The 24,143-nt window shown below is 39.8% G+C and overlaps 1 protein-coding gene across 22 annotated transcripts in view; it reads left to right on the top strand.

Moving 5' to 3' along the window:
* The first annotated feature begins 323 nt into the window (after positions 1-323).
* The window catches only part of LOC117573835 (protein lap4), a 66,196-nt gene continuing 42,376 nt past the window's right edge, over positions 324-24,143 (top strand). For 18 of the 22 annotated variants that reach the window (XR_007955326.1, XM_052007223.1, XM_052007221.1 and 15 more), the window contains exons 1-6: positions 340-537; positions 1,614-2,197; positions 10,631-10,748; positions 20,360-20,942; positions 21,029-21,447; positions 22,021-22,095. Coding sequence is in view for 21 of the 22 variants with exons in the window: in XM_052007223.1 (XP_051863183.1) it covers positions 2,036-2,197; positions 10,631-10,748; positions 20,360-20,942; positions 21,029-21,447; positions 22,021-22,095 (1,357 nt within the window). In the remaining variant the exon portion in view is untranslated. Of the gene's footprint in view, positions 538-1,598; positions 2,198-10,630; positions 10,749-20,359; positions 20,943-21,028; positions 21,448-22,020; positions 22,096-24,143 lie in introns of all 22 variants that reach the window. The other 4 variants (XM_052007218.1, XM_052007238.1, XM_052007217.1 and 1 more) reach the window with 3 other exon arrangements.

Raw genomic sequence — 24,143 nt, 5'->3', positions numbered from 1 at the left:
TAAAGGCTACATAAAAAGAGAAAATAAGAAAAATCTTAAAAGTTTCTTTGCTTTAGAATACAAGACTGACCAGTAAATGCATTCAAACAATGTTCACATACACCACCATTCACTATTGAATTTTGCTATATTCTATATTCTAATGTTTACGTTGAAATGAAATGATATATTCTTATGTGATCAATAATAATAAGATATATCAACTTTTTTCCTATTGAAAATCAAGTGTAACCACAATAAACGCTGTGGTATATTTGGTATATTTATCCACTAAAAAGAGTACATTATTAAAAGCAAACATATGGTCACGCTGTTGTTCAGAACGAACAGTTGCCGAATTGTTTTTGTTGCGAGCGGTGGAAACGACGGGCGCTGCGCTTCGTAAATTTTGTGTACGTTAATTTCTGTAAACGCCGTTCGTTGTGTATGTGTGTGTAGTAGTTACTTGTATGCTGGCGAGTTGTGTTTTTTTGCGCTTACGTACAGTTAATATTCATATTTGTTGTAAGCGCACACACAGCACTGCAAGGCACAATTGTAAGTGGCAAAATGAAGCGTGCGAAAAAAATGTGCAAAACAAGCGAGACGCCGCTTGCTTTGCTTTGCTTGCCTGGCCAGGCCTGGACTATGTTGTTGTAGTTGTGGTTGTGTAGCCGCCTATGACCAGCATTTTGTTGTTGCGCAGCGCGCGTTTGTATGTGTAAATTCCAAAACATACGCTTGCACAGTGGCACCAAAACGAGCTCACAATTATTTCAATGCCTATGCCCGGCTTTGGGCGTGAGTGTGTGTGTGTGAGTGTATGCTTGTCCATGCGTATGCTTGTGTGTGTTGGGTGTGTCGTTGTTGGCCGTGTTTATTATAATTTTCCTCTTTATTTTTTTTTTATTTCGTTTGAATTTTTCGACCCAAGTGGAGTTTTTTCCGTTGTCTGTTTTATTTTGTTGGTGTGTCGCCGCTGCTGCTGCTTTTGGCTGCTGGCTGCTTTTGTTTTTCATCTACGCTTTGCGGCCGACGGCCGTCTTTGACAATTCTCTCATTCTAAGCCCATTCGCAGCAGTCAAGTGTCATTGTTGTTGCTTTGTTGCTTCTCTGCGTTTTTGTTCACGAAGCAACAAATGCGGCGATTGCCTCGTTCGCGTTGCCAACCAATCGACGAGAGTTGCCAACAATTATCACAACTTGCTGCTCTACGTGATAAAATGTGGCCAACGAGAGCGACAACAACAACAACAGCAAGAACAATAAGCTCGAGTGCCAATTAGAATTTATTATTATTCATTATTTTTCTTATTACTCTCTTTTACGCACTCACACGCACGCACTGAGTCAGTCTGCGCGCTCTCTCTCGATTATTCCTTCTCGCTCTCTCGCTGCGGAGTCAGCAGAACACAAGAACAACAACAAAAGCGTAAGGCAAGGACAGGCAAGCAAAGGCAAAGAGACAAGGAATTTGAACGTGTGCTGTGTGCTGCTTCTTCTTCCTCCTCGTCGACTTGATTCCTTTTTGCTCAAGTTTTTCGTAACGCAAACGCGCGAGTTAAGCACGAATACAAATACGAAAAGAAAACGCGCTAAAGTACAAAATGTAATAAAAGCTTAATTAATTGCAGTAAATTTGTGCTGCAAAATGTGCGCAAAACGTGTGCGATAAAAGTGTGCGATTAAAAAAGAAACAACAACAAAACGCAAAAATAAAAGTAAAGCCACACACAAAAAATAAAAGCGAAAAAAGTGCAGGGCCAAAAAAAAAAAAAAAAACTGCGCGTGCCTGTCTCTGGCTCTGTATTAGTGTATTTGTCACTGTGTGAGTGAGTGAACGTGTACGTGTAAGTGTGCGTGTGCGTTTGCGTTTGCAACAGATGCTGCAAACGTTACGCTCCTCTATGTGTGTGTTGTTGTTGTGCAAAGACAACAACAGCAACAACATCATCGACAACGACAACAACAACAACGCTTAAACACCGACTACAACTCAACTCGTAAATACGTCATCAACTGAGCAACAACAACGTAACAACAACAACCAGCAGCCATGTTCAAGTGCATTCCAATTTTCAAAGGCTGCAACAGGCAGGTGGAATTTGTGGACAAACGCCACTGTTCGCTGCCCCAAGTGCCCGAGGAAATATTGCGCTACTCGCGTACCCTTGAGGAACTTTTTCTGGATGCGAATCACATACGCGATTTGCCAAAGGTCAGTATACAAAGGACACACTCACACACAGATATCTATAGAAATGTCAGTGAGTGTGTGTGTATGTGTATGAGCAGCCTTCACAGCAGCTTACAATAAGCTTCTAGTTGTCGCAGCCCCGAACAACTGTAAAACACTTCGTTTATAGCCCACCAAGGTGCGTTTTAGGTATTACAGTGAAAGCTGCCTAAAACGAATCGTTTTGTTTTAGTATACTTGCAGCATTAAATAGTGCAGAAAAAGTTCATATGATTAAATTATCTTAGTCTCTTATCTTATCTTAAAACGTTTTTCTTCATTACTTTAAGTTTTCTATTTTTTACGTACAAGGTATGTTAACCTTTCTAATTGGACAGTTATAACAATATAAACTATGAAAATGTGCAATAGAACTTATAATTCTATAATAATTAGTGAATATAGGAGTCTGAAATAGTTGTGCAAAATATAGTTTCAAAAGTTATGTTATCTTCTAAATATTAGGAAAAAAGATATGTTGAACAACCCCTTATTAAAATCACAATGATTTAACACATTTTTATACCCGCTACCCATAGGGTAGAAGGGTATTAAACTTTGTGCCGGCAGGAAATGTATGTAACAGGTAGAGGAGGCATCTCCGACCCTATAAAGTATATATATTCTTGATCAGCGTGAGACGATCTAGCCATGTCCGTCTGTCCGTCTGTGTGTCTGTCCGTCTGTCCGTCTGTCGTATGAACACTGGATCTCAGTGACTATAAGAGATAGAGCTTATTTTTTTTCGACAGCATTTGTTATGTTTGCACGCAGATCAAGTTTGTGCCACGCCCACTTCCGCCCCCGCAAAAAAAAGATCGAATAACAAGCGTAATTTTGAAGCAGATGCGAATTTTGGTATATACAATATTTACTATAGTAGTTTGATCCTGAAAATTTGGTTCCGATCAGATAAAAATTGTCGAAGTTATTTACTTTTGTATGCCTACTTACTAGGGGTCTTAGTTGCTTTGGCTGACAATCTGGTATATTGTGCCGTCTATGGTATATTTTGAATGTTACTATGTCGATATACCAAATATACCATTTGGTATATTTTTAGTATTTTTGCAGTATATTCGGTATATTTTGAGAAAATACCGCAAAATATGTTTCTTTTATTCAAAATGGGTAGCGGGTATCTCACAGTCGAGTACACTCGACTGTAGCTTTCTTACTTGTTTGGTATAATTAGGTTAATTTATTAGGAAATTAGCTTTATCTTTTTACAGTACAACATTAGTTTAACCTAATATTTTAGATATAGGAAATTTCTTTAACATATAGGAGACTGCGTTCATAAATTCTTTATCATATTCTTATAGGCAATTACAGTTCAGATAGTTGTTTAGCGAGTGAGCACTGTTGCTTTAAAATGTCAAGATTTCTTGGAAGGTTCACTGAACTCTCCGAGGTTCTGTTTGCGCTACTTTCATGCAGCCCAGCATCCCCCTGGCTTTTGTTATATTGTGCCAGCAGTAAAGCAAAGAGTTTCTTATAATTTGCAGCTGATATCTTGGTCTATACCTGTCCGCTCTATCTATAGGGAAGGGTTGTTGTCCAGCGCTACACTCTTAGTTCCCCTAACACACCACTTCCCCGAGCCCTTTCTCTGAATCTGACTCTGACTGGCTTTCTGCCCACTTTTGTCTGGCTGGCGAGATATCTGAGCAGCGCATCGTCAAGACAATAATTACAACAAAAGACGTCCGTTGGCAGTTCAGGCGGAAGTCTTTAATTAATACGGAGGCGCAGTGTGGGGCGCGGTTCTTTTCTCTCACAATGGTGGCGGTGGCAGTGTCCATAAGAATGCGGCATGTGGCATGGGGCATGCATGCATAATTGAATCTCCAATTACGCAACATGCAGATACCACATTGAGAAATACTTCTACTACATACATACATATATAGTAAAATATCGTATGCCAATTATGTCGCTGTTTAAACATCAAAAGACGACACCGACCAGTGTTCTAATTAACAGCCAAGTGTCGCCGCAGCAGAAGTAGCAGCAACAGCAACATCAACAGCAGAAGACAACCATTTGGTGTCCACTTTGGCAATTAGCAGCGATTAGCGCAGCGACTTTGCGTCTGCAATTGTGAATCATTGTTTTTGTTGTGTACATGGAAATGAGTTGAAATTATTTATTTACTTAGTTACGCAGCTCGCTTCCGTTTTTATGCAGCTGTCGAACAAACAAACTGAGGACAACAACTGATCAACAATCGAATGACCAACGCGAAAATACTCTGTGAAATGACTAAAAATAATAAAAGAAAAGATTAATATTGTGGTGGATACTAGATGAAATAGTTTTATGCCCTCATAAATATTTGTGTCTAATATAAATTTATAAACTACATTATGTTGACTGACTGACTTATTCATTCACTGACTGAAAAGAATCCAAATGCTAATGCTAGATAGATTAAATCTTAACACAGCTTTATTTACTTAATTTGGTAGTGCAAAAAGGCTGGCTTTTTTAATTTCCCTCTCTTATTATATTCAATTTTTAATAAAAAGGTGCTGTAGCTATCGGAACTACTTCGTATTCTCCCAAATATCAGCATTTGCATAAAAGAAGTCTGTTTAAGATATAAATAGTGTTGGAAAGCGTATCGAATACACGAATTTTATGTTATTTCATTTATTCACAACAATAATTACTTATAGTAAAGCAGCAAAGTGTCATATTGCTTGTAGTAATTCGTTGTTTATTGATCGATTTTTATATTAGGGGAAAATTCGTAATTGAATCATGTGAAAAACCTTACCATAATACCCACTATGCGCATTTCTTTTGTTTACAGGGTATAGAAATGACAACAACTGTGGTTGTAAACAGAAGCGAGGCGTTGACATAGCAACAAGTGGTGGGTGGACTGAAGAATTGTTGTGTCAGGGGGGTGTTGAGGGGGAGGTGATTGGTCAGTTGTTGCCTGGGTTATATACAAACAAAACTTTATATAGTACACATGTATTTGGTTGTCTGCCTTCCAGGCATCGACTGCAATTCATTTGCGGTCAGTCGAGTTTTTCTTTACTTTTTTCCTGCATTTTCAATGCAATTGTTGCATCTGCTGCTGTTGCTGCTGTTGCTGTTGCTTTGTTCATGTCTTGGCAATTGTGCAGTTTTCATTGGGATTTCACTCTTTCTAGAGCTTCGTTTGCGGTTAGCCGCACTCGCTAATGAACTTCTAATGCAAATTTTTGTTGCTCGTTTACATCAATAAAGCGCAGCGCATGGCAAAAGAGAAGAGGCAGCAACAGCATTTACTGGAGCAATGGACCCACAAGTTGTTTAGCCTCTTCTTCCCACAGCAGCAACAACAACAACAACATGTTGCTGACCAGCGATGACAACAAGAGAAACGACGACGACGATGACGACAATGGACAGCCATAATGATGATGTTCTTTCTCTCTCCACAGAGTTCGTTTGAATTCCAAAAGAGCGACTGACAGCGTCGGATGTGTTGTTGTTGTTGTGGTTGCTTCTTCTGCTGCTGTTGTTTATGTTGCTGATACTGGGAGCTAGTCGGACATCAACCCTTTGCTTCTTTTGAAAGTTGCACACAATTTCCGCGTTGTCATAGCAACAATAAACATCAGTGGCAGCAGCAACAGAAGCGGCAGCAACCGTGCTTCAATTGAATTGCTCTTAACTCGACGACAATCTGCCTCAATCTCTCCACGCTCAATTCATGTCGTTAGTCGCTTGACAGCTCCACATACATTAGAATATATTGCCCCTTTGGCAGAATTGCACAGTTAGAGTTGAACAGATAAATACGGAAGATACAAAAAAAAAAAAAAAGAAAACAGTTTTCAAATGCAAAGAATAAAAGAAAAACCATTTCCTTTTTAAACTGCATTTAAATAGTTGCTTTCACACATTTACCAACTCAAATGCAATATAATTTGCAGTTTACTCTCACAACTTCACACGGAACCTACCTCAAGTGAAACTCATTGAATTTTCGTGCTTTTCCCTTGTTTTTGGGTGTATGCAATGAGCTTCTCTGCTTCTCCAACGACGCTCATTCTTGGGCCCTCTTCATTTGGGCCAATTAGTCACGCTCGCACGATAAGATAAGAGTTAATCGCTTCTTATCACCTGCCTTGAGGTCTCTGGCTACCAGCGAACCAAACCAACTACTTACCTTGCCTTACTTTGGCTGCCGCTGTTTTGGCTTTCGCTATTTGAACTGGCGCGTTCTCTGTGCTGTGTGTGTGTGTGTTATTGCAGGTGCGTTTGTCGAGAACTTAACCATGTCTGTGTCTGTCTCTGTCTCAGTGTCTGGGTTTTGGAACACAATACCGAAGCGCGTTGGCAATGACATCATTTTTTTTCAGCAACAGCGGCTGTTTGTCGCTGCTATGAAAACAACTAAATAGAATTTAAAATGGCGTCTCGATCTGTCTCTCTCTCTCTCGCTCTTTCTTATGCTTTCAGCTTGCCTAGCTTAAGTCCCAAACATAAGCTAACCTGGCCTAAATGATAGCACATTCGATGTGCTCATGTTGTTGCCAAACTTTGGAATTGATTTTGGTATTTAGCCTTTTCAATTGGTCACAGTTAGTTAAATAACCGCACATACTCTGCCGCTTACTTATACGCTTTTCTATGGCGTCGACGCTCTAAACCGGTTTCAGCTATAATAAATATTCCCAAGCTATTTCAATTAGTTTTCATACCCTGTTTGCAATCAGCTAATCTAAAGAGGTATGTGCAGAGAAAAATGTATCTCATATTTCACTCATGTCTTGGTTATTTGATTGTAAATTGAACATTACTTTCATTAACAATCTGGAATAGATAGTGCAGGGTATCAGTTAGTCAAGTGCTTTCGATTAATGGACTTACCTGTTTATTAGTTGCTTGAAAACAATGCCACATTAAGTGACGTCAAGTCAAGCGTCGATTTCTGTACAGTCTCAAGCAAAATTAATTGCATCGAAGTGGATCGAGAGGATTTATCGCTGGCTTATAATCTAAATTACTGTATTAACCAGAAGATACTTAACACAGATAATAAACAACATGCTCTGCTTTGGCTGCTTTGCATGCAACTTGTGGCTGCAACAATAGAAGTTCTTGTATCTATTGCTCTGCTGTGGCTTCTGTGGCAAGCGTGTGTGTGTTTATATGCGTCGCTAGAAAAATGAAGATGTACAGATTTAAGCAGGCGCACAGATGCAACCAGCAGGCAACTGGCCTAGACTCCACACACAGTAGACTGATGGCACTTTGGAGTCGCATCTACATACATGATACGTGTGCATGTATCTGCGATTGCTGCAAAATGTTGCAACAACCACTGCCGGTTGGCGGCAACATACAGACAGACAGACATGCATACACATGAGTTGAGTATCTTCACAGTCTTTTTAAACGGTGACTGAAGCTCGTCCCCAACTCGTCAGCTTTATGTTGTCTGTGCTGTAGTGTGGTGTTTGTTCTAGCTCAGCTGGTTTTCGCAGTTCGCAGTTCGCAGCAACGAGATATGCGAAATGTATCTAGAACTCGTTTTGCCTACATCATGTGTGTCGTTTTCAGTTTGCGCTCACCTTTTGCTGCTCGCCCAGTCATTTGCAACATGCACACCACCAAGCATGGCTCCGAATGCACATGTGTGTGTGACGACGATGACGACGAAAACGACAACGACGATGAGATACATTTAGTTGATTACACTTGCAGATACATTATAAAATTACTGAAAATCAACGAAGCGCAGTGTGTGTGTGTATGCAAGTGTGTTTGTGATTTACATACATGTCATGGTTCAGTGCAGTAATAAAAAAAAAAAAAAAAAAGAGTAGAAAAAACACCCACTGCATTCTACAGAGAATGTATCTCAGCCTTGCATCTAAAATGTATCTGCATGCGAAGCTATTAAGTTTTTCTATTGGGCCGCACAAAGTGGCTTTTTTCACAAAGCTAATTGCATTTACTTTGCATCCCTTTTTCGGTTAATCAATTGAATTATGTGGCCTGGTTTCTAGTTGATAACCAGCAGAGACTACAACATAAAACCAAACGAAACCAAGCCAACAAGTGCAGCGTGCGTTGCGTTGAGTTTGTGTTTGTATTTGTGTTCTCTGTGGATGATGATGATGTGATGCAACCCATTCGCAAAGCGGCCACAACTCGTTGTTGGCCTGGCCAACAATAAAGACTGCTACTAGTTTTGTTGGCTAGTTGAGTCGTCCAACTGCTGCTTGCTGTGCGCCTGCTCCAACTAGATACAATAGTAAAAGTGTGCTGGCTGCTTGCCTGCCTCAACGACACGCATGAGTGTGAGACTGTGAGTGTGTGAGTGTGAGTGTGAGTAGCAAAACTGGTAGTAGTCGTAGTCTCGTATCGTGTATGCCGGCAATGCCGGCCGGTCTGTAATTTATGGCCATGCAAAAGAGTGACTGCAAAAGATACAACAAGCTACTGCCGCCGCTGCAACATTGCATCGCGTGGGCCACCGACTGAGACTTCGGGTGGGCGGCGCATTTGGGGGAGGGGCGCTGCACTTGGCTAAAAGTTTCTGCAATTCGCATTCGTTTTTATTGTCATCACCTCTTGTCCCTCTCCATCTCCCTTTTTTCTTTCTCTCTCTCTCTTTTTATCCCCTTACATTGGCGGCCATTGCACCCCTCTCCATCTGCATCTCCACCTGAACCCCGAAGGCGCACTTTTTTCAGGCCTTTTTCATATGCAATTTGCTCGAGTGTGAGTCGGACTGTGAGTGTATTTTTTATGCTTTTCCTTTTGTCTTCCTGCATTTTTCGTTCGTTGCCGTTTGCCATTGTCGTTGTCGTTGTCGTCGTTGGCTTTTGTCACTGACAGTTACAACTTTCTGACGCATGATTTGTGGAAAGGCCTTTCGTTTTTTTTTTTTTATAAATAGCGAAACAGAATCTGGGACATTCGTAGGTACTCGCAAAAAAGAAGGCATGGAAATTAAGCGAAAAATAACCATGAGGGAGCATTATTACTTTGCCTTTGTGACGAACTGACCGAGACACACACAGAAATGACACCATTCTTTTTTTTGTTGTGTTGTATTTTGTGTATTTTCTGTTCTGTTGCGGTTCGTTTGATGAAATGTTCAATGGCAAAAGACTTTTCATCAAGAGAGAAAAGTCAAATGCTTGGTGAAAGCCCTCTGCACTATATAAACCTCATCATGTTATAAATACTTTTGAGCTGTTCTATGAAACAAGTTGGCAAAAAGTGACTTCAAGCATCGATTGCGACATTGTGTAGAACAAATTGTGTTCTGCTAATAAAAATAGTTTCATTAAAGCATTCAATTAATATAAATTACTTTGGCATTAGCCAATTTGAAGCGGGCTAAGACTAGTTTACAATAAGAACAATAAGCGGAAATTTACGTCGTATATAACGACGAGGGTATGAAATATTTGTATTTGTTTGCAAAACGGGTCATTAATATTATCGGGTCACGGTTTCCTCATTCTTAAAGGCAAACGAAAAAGAATTTAATAATTTTTACGAGTACAACTACGAATTATTTTCATTATTATTAACGTCGCGACTGCCGGCTGTGTGTGTGATGGGTTTTTTTGTTTTGGGCAAGAAGCGGAGTCGAGTGGATTGGGGAAGACAGAGGGGAGCAAGCCAGCCAGCTAGCAATGGCCGATAAAAATCGCTGGCACAATAAAAGCAGCGACGCTGACGACGACGACGACGACGACGACGACGATGATGATGATAATGATGATGATGTTGCCGCCCTGGTGCGGCTGTTAACCTTGAGGTCTATGACTCAGTGAGTCAGCCACAAGCGGGGGGCGCTGCTTTCTTTTCAAAGTGCCAAAAGATGAGTAGACGAATACGTTAACGAATACATGAGAGAGTCGAAGTTAGAGTTTGAGTCGGAGTCTGTGCATGCTCCACATTTTTGGAAGGTCAGCGGAATGCTTATGACCGTGATCGCGACCCTTCACTTTTTGGGAAAGTACGAAGGCGCGCCGAAATAATTTATTATAAATCGAACATCAAATTGATGTGGCCGGGAAAATCGTGATGCTCATAAATGAATTGCTCGCTGGCGACATGTCTGACGAAAAGAAAGCAACACGGTCGAGCCAAACACTACTTCTAACTCAAAAGGATGCTGAACAAGCAACCGGACGGGACGACAACGACGACGACGTCGACGGTCACGGTGTTTACAAATGACAAACTCTTTTGAAATTTATGACCACGAAAGCGATCTCTGATATATAGAGAGACAGAGGGAGAGATGAAGTGGGAAAAAAACGTTTGTAAAACGATTGTCGATTGTCTTTTGTTTGCCAGAGAGAAAGGAGACTTTTGCATTGTGTTGTCGTCGTGCCAAAGACTAAACCAAACTTTTCTTTCTTCCCTTCTCGTCTCTTGCAGAATTTCTTCAGATTGCATCGCCTGAGAAAACTGGGCTTGAGTGACAATGAAATTGGTCGCCTGCCGCCGGACATACAAAACTTTGAAAATCTTGTCGAACTCGATGTTTCACGAAACGGTAAGTTGATCAAATCCAACTCCAAATCCAAATGCAACATGCAACAAGTGCTAAATAATTATTACTGACATTGATGGGTTTCTATTGTTGCCGTAAATGCTCTGGAATAAATCGTTAACAGGGACAGGCGTCCATCCGTTTGATTGTCACTAGTTACCATCGGGATGGATATTGTGATACAAATTGAGTCTCATATTGCCTGACATGAAACAATTGCATTTGAAATCTAATTGCATCTTCAGCTGCAACTGCGGCTGTGACTGTGACTGCGAGCTTGTTGTGGCTTGTGGGCGAGTGAGTCAACATGTTTTGTGGTCGGCTTTCTCCTGCTATTGTTATCCAGAGAAAAAGTCGACGAGAAGTCGCATAAGTCACCGTTGCACTTCAGAAAACTTTGACCCATTGCTTTATTGCGATAAATATGATTTAAACTTGTAAAGTTTCGAGTTCGACGAGTGTTGTTCAACTACTTATTATTGCTTGTCAACGCAACGCAGTGAATGAGAGCTGGCTGGTTAACTTGATAAGCTTCTCTAGAAAAAGTTCTCGTTTCATGTTCTCTTCAATGCAAACAGGCAGACAGAAGAATATCGTATACATATTTATTTTCTGCTTAAGCAAGCGTAAATCCGTAAACACCAACTCGTAATTGGAGTCAAGTGCAGTGCTTAAAAAACGCATGCATATATGTATGTGTGTGTGTTTGTATCGAAATAATTGGCAAAGGTCATTGAGAATGCGCGACTATTAAGTAATTTACAAAAGTAGAAAGAAAAGAGTGCTTTACTCGAAGTTCATAATTACTTCTTTAATTCAATGCGATGCCTTTAAACTCTTTCAATGCAAGATATTTTATAATATGCCTTTTACCTCTGCATGTCTACAGGGTATAAACAACTCAACACAAAAACACATTCATTTTCATTGAGCGCCGTTATTCATTCATGCAATTTAAAGAACCAGGGGCGGACTGAGCATTAAAAGGTCCATTGCCAAGCTGATATATTTATGCAGATAAATTGCATAAAGTAGGAAATTGTTGTTCAGTAATAAATTCGAAATATAATTGACGTGCCTTCATTATAAATATATTTAACGATTATTTCATTCAGAGCGAAACATTGCATTATCGAGCAGCGATTTTTTTTTTTTGGGCGCTTTGTTTTGCCGGCACTGAAGAGTGAAATAATTTCGTTGACGTTGTCAGCAGACCAACAACTTATTGTGGCTTCCTATTTCCGTTTTTGGGGACACAAAGGTATCACACAGAGTATTCAGAGACGACAAAAAAAAAAAGCGGAGCCGGTATTGTATTACCAGTCTGTCAAGTTGATTGCACTCATTAAACGAATTGGCCTGCATTGCAGTGTGTGCTGCAAGCAGTGTTTGCTGACTGAGCATAGCCGTTTGCTGTGGCTTGATTGCTTATGCATATGACCCACAAATGATCTGTAAACACACCCAAAGCAATGCAATTTGAAGTGAACGGCGGGAACCCAGCAATCGTCGCCTTGTGCTTTGAAACTGGGTGAAAGGCTAGAGATGTGAGAAGCTGTGATTTTCAGCTATGATCACTGTGATCACAGCGACTGACCGAACAACAACTATCTCCAATCACTGAACCTTTTAGGATTAGAAATGTGTGTGTGTGTTGCCAGATCACCATTAAGTTTTCCAATTCCCATTTGCTCCGCCTGTCGCTCTCTCTCTCTCTTTCTGTGTGGGTGGCTTGCGAAAAAAAGAGCCTTTCACGTTCAATTACCAATGCTCAAATGCTGTTATTATTAATGGCACCTCGGATGTCGTTTGATGGCTTTGAACTCGCCAGCTAATAGGGAAAACCACAATTGGCAGGTGCGGTTGCACCTTTTATATATAGTATTGATGCATTTTTTTCTATATTGGCAGCGGTATTTTTATTCCCTGGCAGCTAAAAAAAAAAGAAAGAAAAAATTACAATTCTCAACTGTGGCGCATTCGGTGTAAAATTAGTGCGCTTGATTTGTGCTGGTTGGTTGTGCGCTGTGTGGCCACAACAATGGCAATGCCAGCCGTTGTGCAAGTGCAAACACAACACAACACAGCAGAGCAGAGCAGAGCACAGCACGGCAAACACGCATACAGCGAAACAAGCTGCCAAGCGCAGCACGCAAAAATACATTACGTATACGCCCGCTTGCACTTGACAAAAGAATTGAACGACGGCAACTGAGACGACGTGCGATGCATTTGTAAGTGCTCCGCACAGTGGGATCAATTAGCGAATATTGCATATTGAATTGATTTGTTTATTTCGCAATTTACGATTAGTAAAGGAATAATTGAATGTGAAATGAATTTACATATTTGATTTACTATTTGACATCTCCATTTTAGTTCCACTGTGCAACGTAATCGTCTACACTAACACTGCTAATAAAAACATTAATTTGTATGGCCGATTGTGCTATGTGCAAGTATTTGTGTTTATGTGGGCGAGTATGTGTGTGTGAGTGTTGTGCAGGTGTTGTGGACTCCAGCATTGTCGTTGTTAGTAGCCGTGAGTTTGTACGTAAATTATTATGACAAGTTGACCTGCTTGCGAAACGTACGCTAGAGGGCGCTGCTGCAGCTACGTATTTCATTGCACCCTTTATACTACATACAAGAGTACTATAATTTTGACACGAAATACCTTAAAATGTTGGCGGCAATTTGGAACTCTTTGAGGTGTTTCTGACAATTGGGCTAGTTTTCTTTTTATACTCGCTACCCATAGGGTGAAGGGTATTTATTGGCTTTGACCCTTTTTAGCGGGTATAAAATTATATATATTATAATCATAAAGTATGTATATTCCTGATCAGCAACGCTGACGCGGCGCTATATAAGGGACTATACAAGATAAAGCTAAAATTTGTTTTATATACCAAATATACATTTCGGTATACTGCAGTATTTGTTTAGTATATTGATTTAGTATATTTAAGTGTAACCAATATACATCTCGGTATAGTGCAGTATTTGTTTAGTATATTTAGTATATTTAATCAAATATACATTTTGGTATTCTGTATTATTTTTTCCGTATATTCATTTAGTATATTCAACAAAATATACATTTTCGTAAACTACAGTATTTTTAGTATATTAATTTAGTATATTTAAATGTGACCAAATTATACATTTTAGTGTACTACAGTATTTTTCCAGTATATTAATATACCGAATATTCATGCCGCACTGGTTTGCTTTTATTTCGGGAACCGCTAGCGGGTATCTCACAGTCGAGCACACTCGACCTTAATTTTCTTACTTGTTATTCGTATGTCATATATTTTGAACCTCTGAATGTATTTGCTCGTCTCTTCAATGGGGAAGTGTATGATGAATTCTTTAGCACTCGAAACACTCGTCAGTTTTCTGCTTTTGTTTTATTATTTTTGCGAGTTCGTCTAATTGTTTGTTTATTTGCGCGTTGCGTTTCGCAATTTGTTTTTGTTGCAGTTTGCAATTTGCAATTCTCCGCTGCTGTTTCGTGGCTTGTTTATTAATACATAATAATTTGTGAATTTATATTTAGCAAAATCTACACTACAGTCGCTGCTGCTGTTGCCTGTTGATAAGCCCAGTTTATTTGCATTTGTGTACGGTTTAGACAGGAGACAAATAAACAATATGTCAGCAAAAGAGAGAGAGAAAACGTTCAGAGTAAATATACGATACGATAATAGTTGGTATACATGTTAGATGTACATATGTGTGGGGGATACAGAATTGGGGAGAACAAATAGATAACTGTGGGAATTCATTATTATGTGAATTTGTAGTGTTTATTTGTTTTGTCGAAATTCTTAAAGCTCTCTGCCCATGTGGCATGGGAACGACCTTACCGACCGATTTCAGTTGCGAGTTTGAGTTTGACAAAAGCCAAGAAGATGGAAAATAAATGCATCTAACAAAAAGCCCAATTAAATGGCTTTTGAGAGCCGTGCACTTTGTCAGCCACGACACAAGCTTTGGCTCTGGCTTTGGCACGGCACGAAAAGTCGAATGGAATCTGTGTCATCTTTTTTCTTTTTTTTCTTCTTTACATTTCGTTGTTTTTATGTTTTCTTCACTGTTGCAATTGAGGCGTCAACTGGGTCAAAGTTAAGCTGCTCCGAGAGTGCAAGCAAAGCTGCCTTCGCGACGTCAACGACTCATTCAAGTGGCTTTTGCTGATTCTCCGCTGTTGTTCTTTTGCCCTGAGACAACTGTTGGCAATTCTACTGGTTGGCCCGGCAAAACAACAAACGCTAAGCTGTGCTAAGCAAAGACCCTCGACAGACGGCGACAAATCAAAAAAGAAACTCAAGAGGGGGCAACTACAATGCGAAAAATCAGTGGCCTCCTCTTACATTATTAGAGGCCATGACTTTGTAAAAATGTTGAGAAATACAACAATAATTTGTTGTAAAATATATACACACAGAAGTACACACACACAGACAGCAAAAATTGTTTAATTAATGGCATTAAACAAAAACTATATCAAGAAATGAGAAAAGCGAACATTGAAAATTGAAAAATCATTTCATTTCTCACATCGTACTTACCCCCTCGTTGATGTGTACAAATATGTATTATATAGTGTACTCTCGGTATATATTAGAACATATTTCAAATGCCTGCCAGCGATTGACGTCACTGGGGGCTGCAATTAAAAACTAATCGACAGACGAACAAAACTTCTCTGTGTTTCTGTTTCTGTTGGCGGGCAACAAATCAAAAGCGAAAATACGACACGAACACTGCCTACAATCACAATCACAGCACAGCCAAAAACATCTATCGAGAATTGCCAAATTGTGGCAGAAAAGTATACAACATGCTGGAAGAAAAGCAAACAAATTCAAATGAATACTCTAAACACAAAACTTGACCCCAAATATATCCACTAAACAAATTTGCTGCTGTATCAATTTGAAATCTTAAAAATGTGCTTTAAACACTCTGTCCTGTTCTGACTTTGATAAGCATCAGGTGCGATTGGCTTCCTCCTGGGATTTTGATTAATTGAATACGGCGTTTAATTGATTGACAGCGATGCCAGTGAAAGTATATATAAATAAACGCGCACGGAAAGTACAATATATTATCTTGTCAAACGTCCACTTCAGATATTCAAAATAATCTCACTTGCTGTACGTACATGTGTTTGGATAATTGCTGCATCTGACAGATACTTTAAACAGAGCTGTAGCTGTGTACATAGCTGGGAAAGCAATTACGGTAGATAATCTTGAAAATGTGGAAGAAATTATTATTAGATGTTAGACAAAAGCATTACAAACATTCTCGTACTCGTTTCAACTGGTTTAATTGAGCAACATCTCCGTCAATTGCTCATAACTTGATTAGTTGGCAGTTCAATAATCGCATTCCTTTTCGCACTATTCTTGTTTTAATTGACCTAACATAAAATTCAATTTATGGCACAATTTCTAGAAAAATATCGTGATTTTTACGCAATAAAAATTATAGATTAATGGCGAATTTTATAGATTGATGCGTGAAGAAACATGAAACATGATTTTAGGAGGGAACAAATTAATATGTTTATAGATAAAAGTTTACGTTGCATCATTAAACTATGCGCAGATTTACGATCATACTTAAATATGCATAATGCTGTGAGGCAATTCGCATGCATTTGATTATTACTGAATAATGTGTTGTAAGCATAAAATAAATTTATGCAGTCGAAATTAATACAACCCATTTATTATATTTCGCACAGAAGAATCTGTAAAAATCGTAAACTTGAATGAATGTGGGTCACCTACTGAGAGCACTTTAAATATATCTTTTGCAGTAAATAAGTGATAACATATATAGATAAATCAAAATGTTGACACTGATAAATTGGCTTTCTAAATGTTTTCGGTGGAAAAGTGTATTTGGAAGTTGGCTTTGCCATTTGCCTTTGCTTGTTAAACGCTTTAATTGCATTTAATGGCACCTGTTGCAGGTTGCTGCCAACGCATCGTTGCATCGTTGCATCGCCTCTACAATTAAAAGCCATTTACTTAGCGCACTCCCTGAACGACTTAGCCCAGCTTGGGGTTGGCTCAGCCAGTTGGATGGCGGTTTTGCAGTTGTGTCGTCTGCAATATGCTAGATGGCGTCTATTATGAGACGCGCCATAAAGCATCCAGAGGCGGCGGAAAGCCATTTCTATTTCCTTGCTGCCCCGCTTTGGGATTTTGCTGGATGTGAATGAGTATGTGTGTGTGTGTGTGTGGTGGTTGCTAAGGATGCTCTCTCTCTCCCTATCAACAATGCCACAGACAGCACAAATTGCATGCTGACGGTGACGTTACGGTGATGTTGATGTTGATGTTGATGTGCCTGTTGATAGAGGGACTGAGAATGAGAATGAGGACGACTACGACCACGACCACGACTCCATTCCATTTCAATAGATGGCAAATGGCAACGTGCCATAAAAGCTCATAACATGGAAACATGGGCGCTGCGGATGAGAGAGGATTAGTTCAACTTAACCTGGCTGTGTAAATTGAAAAGCTCCGTCTGTGCATCTGCATCTGCATCTGCTGCAGCAGCAGCAGCAGCAGCAGCTCAACATCATCTTCATTAAGTGCAACTCATATTGATATGATATGCCGATATGCCGACTTGACTGCCTCTCAGCCTCTGCCTTGATATCTGACAAATCATTTCATTTTTCATAGCCATGACTAGCATAGCAGCAACAAGAACGAAGACAACGACGACGCCAACGACAACGACATGCTCTTAAAATATTTGCTCGTTCAATGACATTGAAAAGAATTTTCAAGCATATGTGTTTGTTGTCGTTGTTCGTTGTTGCCTGGCATTGCTTTTCATCCACAATGTTGACGTCGTCGTAGACGTCGTCGCTGACGTTTCGCCTGGCCGAATTTTTGCCACATCTCACCTCCCTCGATCCTCCTGTCTGTCTGTCTGTGTGTCTGGTTGGTTTCATTTTATTAAAATTTATAGGTTTTATAATATCAGAGGCTTGCCAGCGCTTGTTCCTGGTCCATTTGCTATTTTAAGCAACTTTGCATTGTCTTCTGCTCTATAAAAATGATAAAATATTTCATATACATTTTTCTTTTTTTTGGCACACCCAACAAAGTTGTGCTCTGCTCTCATTTTCATTGCATAATTGCACAAATTGATTACATTTTTTGAGGGGCGACAGGAGCAGGGGCATTAAAACTGCTGAGCCTAAACATTTCCTTTCATTTCCGAGCCTCTTAATGAGTTTCCAAATGTGCCAGCTTCCCATTCCCTACGCGCCTCGAGTCTCGCTAAAGGTCAATGTATCGTGTGCTGCTGCTGTGTGACTGTCGCCCATCTAATGACCGCCAACTGTGCCGCACAGTTGAGCAATTTTGTTGCCCTACAGCCAAATATCAAATGAGTACATTGTCAACGTGTGTGTGTGTGTGTGTGTGCGAGTGAGTGTGTTCCCAAATAACTAGAGCATCGTGCGGCCCATATGCTACCAATTGTTCAAGTGCCTATATAGAGTATATATATACATGTGTATTGGTGTGTTTATAAGATACGTCTTGCTGCGTCCATTTGTCTACGGCTGTTTGGATCATTCTGAGTGTTGTGTGTGTGGGTCTGGGTTCTCTTGTTGATGGATCGATCTCGATTTCTTTTTTGTCTTCAAGTTCCACGTTGTTGCCATGCAACAGCCTACGTCAAATCAATATTCTATTCTTTAGATTCCATCAAATTTGATTTGTGTTTATGCAAAAGCGTTTCTCTTAGATGTTTAAATTTAGATACCTGAAGTACTTAGATTGTTACTTGCACTCATTTAGTTAGTGGTTAACAATAATCGAGCGGAATTTTTCTATTATATATTTATCTATAGTCGCCGCTTGATAGCAATAGATATGAATAACCGCAAGGCACGTGTGTTAATTTATGTATTTTATTGCTATGAATACGTTTGTTAAGTTATATTTAAATCAGCCGGCATTGCCCGCCTATGATAATATAAGTATAATCAGTCAGCATTTTAAAGGTATCTCAAATGTTGTGATTCATTTGCCTAAAGTATTTAAATTAAAAAGCCAAATTTGCAATTAAATTGTCATATTGGTTGCCATTTCGATGTGCATTTCATTTGGTTTTAAATGCGGACAACACACACACACACACAGAGACTGAGCGCAGTGTGCTTCCATTTTATCTGTTCCACATGCATAATTCACAATGCGGCAGACAATAAATTTAAATACGAATATATACGAATATTTGCTGCATACACATATACTATACTATACTATACTATACTATATATTTTTAATTAAATTGACTATAAACGAATGCAGTAGAAACAGTCGCAGTAAAGGTTTTTATCAGAAACATGCCACAAATTCCAGAGCAAGGGAAAACGATTGAATTGAATGCTAGCTACACCCTTCAGCTATCCACACTTCATTCAGTGCATATTTGCACAAATTTTTGCATTCGAATGGAGATGGCGATGGCGAAGGTCTGACTGGAGGAACATCCGGCAGTCAATGGTTGTTTTTTTTTTTTTTTTTTACTATATATGTTTATTGTTGCGCTGCAACTCGAACATGTCCTGGACGATAGTCCTGCCACACGCTATTGTGCTGAAGTTGTCGTCGTCGTCCTGCTGCAAGTCCCACGTGTCGTATTAGTAACATCAAGTTATTATCCACAGTCTGGAGTGTGTGTGTGTTGGTGTGTAACTAGGTCAGTTTACACGTCGCATCGTATCGCTTCGCATCGCATCGCGTTGAGTTGAGTTGAGTCGCGTGGTTGTCGTAGTAAAGGATTGCACGCCCACCTGCCACTGTTTCCACTGCGGTGACCTTTTGTGCGAGGCTCTTGTGGCCTTTTGTGGGTGTGTTTCGCATAAACAAACAACCGCAGGAACACACACGAGCGCACACACACAGATACACACCGATGGAGGGATAGATACAGATACTGACACTTACATATGTGTAATATGGGAACTTGGGCTTTTGCGTGCGCATTTCCGCTTTGACTGTTGAAAATTTATTCGATCAACAAGTTTCGTTTGTCATTTTACGCTTCGTCTCGCTCTATCAAGCCGTTGTGTCTATGTGTGTGTGTGTTTGTTGGTGTGGCAACAATAACAAAGCAACCGTGGAATGTTTGTTTGTGTGTGCGGCGGATGAATGAACCGAAACGATGGGAAATGAATTGAATAGCTTAACAAGTACACTCGCTCATACTTCGCATAGTTTCAGTACCTTAAATAGTTAATCCGCATGTGGAACACAAAATATACAAAAGATTCTTTTTGGGAGAGAACTCTTTAAAGTTTCGCACTGCGTATGCGCCTGCTCATGAAATATTTATAGCAGATTTATAAATAATTAGGTATTGGATATTGGGGACACCCTTTGGGCGCAATTCATGCGTAAGAAATATTGCGCGCGTTGGCGGACAGCCTTCAGCTCGATAATCGATTGAAGCAGGTCATTGAAATGAGCAGTTGTTAAGCAGCAATAGACAGACAGACAGCAACATAAAAGTTAACATTTTGCTAATCGATTTACTTTGTTTGTTTGTCCTTGCAGATATTCCCGACATTCCCGATGACATTAAGCATCTGCAGAGCCTGCAGGTGGCCGATTTCAGCTCGAATCCGATACCAAAACTGCCATCTGGATTCTCACAGCTGAAAAATCTAACCGTGCTGGGCCTCAATGATATGTCTCTCACAACATTGCCCGCCGATTTTGGCAGTTTGACGCAGCTCGAATCGCTGGAGCTCCGTGAAAATCTGCTTAAGCATTTACCCGAAACGATAAGTCAGCTGACGAAGCTGAAACGCCTCGATCTGGGCGACAACGAAATCGAGGACTTGCCACCATATCTAGGTTATTTGCCGGGTCTGCATGAACTCTGGCTGGATCACAATCAGCTGCAGCGTTTGCCACCAGAGCTGGGATTGCTCACAAAGCTGACGTATCTGGATGTGTCAGAGAATCGGCTGGAGGAGCTGCCCAACGAGATTGGCGGACTGGTTAGCCTCACCGATCTGGATCTGGCACAGAATCTGCTCGAGACACTGCCCGATGGCATTGCCAAGCTGAGTCGCCTGACCATCTTGAAGCTGGACCAGAATCGCCTACAGCGTTTGAACGATACGCTTGGCAAGTGAGTAGACACGATTAGAACACGCAACTTAATCGCGCAAAAGTATTTCAATTATAAATTTGTGTGTCTCTTTTTTTTTTTTGCAGCTGCGATAACATGCAAGAGCTCATCTTGACGGAGAACTTTCTGTCCGAGTTGCCAGCGTCGATTGGTCGCATGAGCAAGTTGAGCAACCTGAATGTCGATCGCAATGCATTGGAGTATCTGCCGCTGGAGATTGGCGAATGCGGCAATCTGGGTGTGTTGAGTCTGCGCGATAACAAGCTCAAGAAACTGCCGCCCGAGCTGGGCAACTGCAGCGTGTTGCATGTGCTCGATGTGAGTGGCAATCAATTGCTGTATTTGCCCTACTCGTTGGTCAATTTGCAACTGAAGGCCGTTTGGCTGTCGGAGAATCAATCGCAGCCACTTCTCACGTTCCAACCTGACACGGATGCCGAAACCGGCGAACAAGTGCTCTCGTGTTATCTGTTGCCCCAACAGGAATATCAGCCGATTACACCGGGTAAGTTGTGAACCCAATATATAAATATAGAACCATAAACCGATAACTGGTGACTGCTAACTGGTGACTGGTGCTTGAGGTCATGAATGTTAGCTCATTGCTTTTTAGCGTAAAGCCCAACTTTAGTCATGGGCCTGGCCAAAAATGTGGGGCGGACGCTTATCTAACGTAACTGGCATACATTCCATAGTATCATGGTGCAATATCTGAAATCTATGCTGGCCTGGCGATAAGATAAGCGCACCTCGGCATAAAAGCAATGAGCAAACTTTTTTGTAAACAGTTATTAGCCTAAATTCTAAATTTCCCAATTTCGTAACTAAAATTCGTATGTGATGATTTGGCTCTTTAAAATTATGCGTAAAATTTCAAGTGCATTTGACAAGCACCAAACACACTTTGTTTTTTTCCTAAATGATCTTTATGTACGTTTTTTGATTCGATATATTTATATTTTATTTTCGTTTATTTCGCAACTTTACACAACTTCAATGCGTTCTATACCATAATGCACACCTCACCTTCATTTCTTTCAAACCAAAATTATCACCTAAAAAAAAAAACAAAAAAAAGACTATCCACCCCAGGCGCTTTATAGATCAAGCGAAAAATTCGATTCGATGGATTTCTTCAGTTATCAACAGAAAGGTTTGCGTTGTCTGTTACTCTTCTACTACCATAACAAGCGCTATCATATCTATATACTACATATTCTATATAACATAGAGTGCTACAAATTTGTATATATAACCCCCAACTCAACCTTTTAGTGTGCATATAATAAACAAAAGCTCCCTCTGCATGCCAAAAAAAAAATAATATTGAAAAACTGTTTTAGCTTTGGCATCTTAACTTGGCTCTTGGCCAGGTGAAGCCAGCTTGTTGGTTATTGTTAGTTCAGAGTTTTTGGTTATTTGTTTGTTCGTTTTGTGTTTTATTCTTCTACTGTTTTGTATATAAATGAAAAGAAAACCAGTTTTTGTGTGCCATCAAATGACGTCATATAAATCACATAACAACAAGTTGTATGGTCTTGAGTCTCCGGGCGTTGGCCGCTTCGTCTAAAGCTGAGAAGCATTGATACACTCACACACACACACGCACCCAACACACACTCTGGCAATGTGCGTGTATTTGATTTGTTGTTTGATTTGATAATGTTATTATTTGCTGTTTACATTCCCATTCATTTGACAGGAATATATTTTGCCCTCTATGTTGCGTGTGTTTTCCATCACAGATCGGACACTTGAAAGAATTGAAATTGTGGGTGTCGGTTCATTCCCGAGTAGTTCCCGGGTAATCGCAGATTGTCAGTGGCAGCATGCCAGATCAAAGAGTCTTCTGCATAGGCGTTCTCTTTGTTTGACTCATTCACAACCAAATTGGATGTAAGCGCATCATGACGTCATGACGTCATCGCAGAGCGAATGTAGAACAAGATCGACATGTCAGCCGTAATTATACTCGAGAGTAATCGCATAACGCCGCCGATGCTTAATAATATTAATCGTTTTCTTAGAGCGCGCGCCCGACTCTTGGCTTTGTTGTTGTTGTTGTTGTCAAAAGCGAAAAGAGCGCGCATTGATTAATGGCCTGTCAGATGGCCAACTCAATGGTACAGTCAAGCCTGGCACTTGAAGAAATATAAGCAAATTTGTACTTGTATTTGCTATCTTGGATTTTCCTGGAATGTTGATAAGAGAGGTTCCCATGATGTATCAATCGCAATCTACCTCAACTATTGCTATCACTTTGATAGCTAGCCTATCGATTGACCACGTTAAAATCGTGACTAACAAACCCCTGGTTGAGCTGTTTCTTGTTATACCAGCTACGAGACGTTATATAACGATGACAATGACCTGACATAAGAGATATAGATAGGTACTTTTTTGTACAGCAGTTTTTATATCAATATACCAATTATGCATTTCGGTATATCTCAATATTTTTTGGTATATTTATTGTTAAGGTAGCAAATATCCCAAAGTCGAGCAACACTGTATTGGTATACCAAATATAGATTTCGGTATAAATAAATTTTCGGTATATTTGGTATTTTTAGTATAGCAATCATTTATGTAGCGGGTATTCCAAATACATTAATCAATAAACCAAATATACATTTCGGTATATCTAAGTTTTTTTCGGTATATTTATTATTTATGTAGCGGATATCCCACGTTCAAACATACTCGAGTAGATTTCTTTTTATACATCAATATACCAAATACACATTTCGGTATATCTCAGTAATATTTCGGTATATTTATTTTGTATACATATTTAGGTAGCGGATATCCCAAAGTCGACCACACCGAGTAGCTTTCTTACTAGTTTTTTAATCGGAGACTCGTCTATAGTTATTAAATCAATTATCACCTTAGTTTCTATTTTAGAATGCATCTCGATTGAAGACTTTGATCCCAGTTTCAGTTAGTTGATTTAGCATTTCGTAGGCTTCACTGTACTATTTACTATTTATTGACTTTTATTGTTCAACTTGTTGTTATTGTGGTTGTGGCAGTTTTTTTTTTGCGTAGTTTTCATTTTCAGCTCGTCAATAATAATAATAATATTTTGTAACCAGTTTTGAGCATACACAAATAGCTTCTAAAAATACAACTATAATCTCATCACTCATTTCGGTTCCTCAATGATCACAACATGAAACATATTTCATGCAATTTACA

This window comes from Drosophila albomicans, chromosome 2R (assembly GCF_009650485.2).
Source record: "Drosophila albomicans strain 15112-1751.03 chromosome 2R, ASM965048v2, whole genome shotgun sequence".
In the NCBI taxonomy this organism is placed as follows: Eukaryota; Metazoa; Arthropoda; class Insecta; order Diptera; family Drosophilidae; genus Drosophila; species Drosophila albomicans.
Note: the sequence above shows the minus strand (reverse complement) of the source record. Positions and strands in the feature narration are given on the sequence as shown.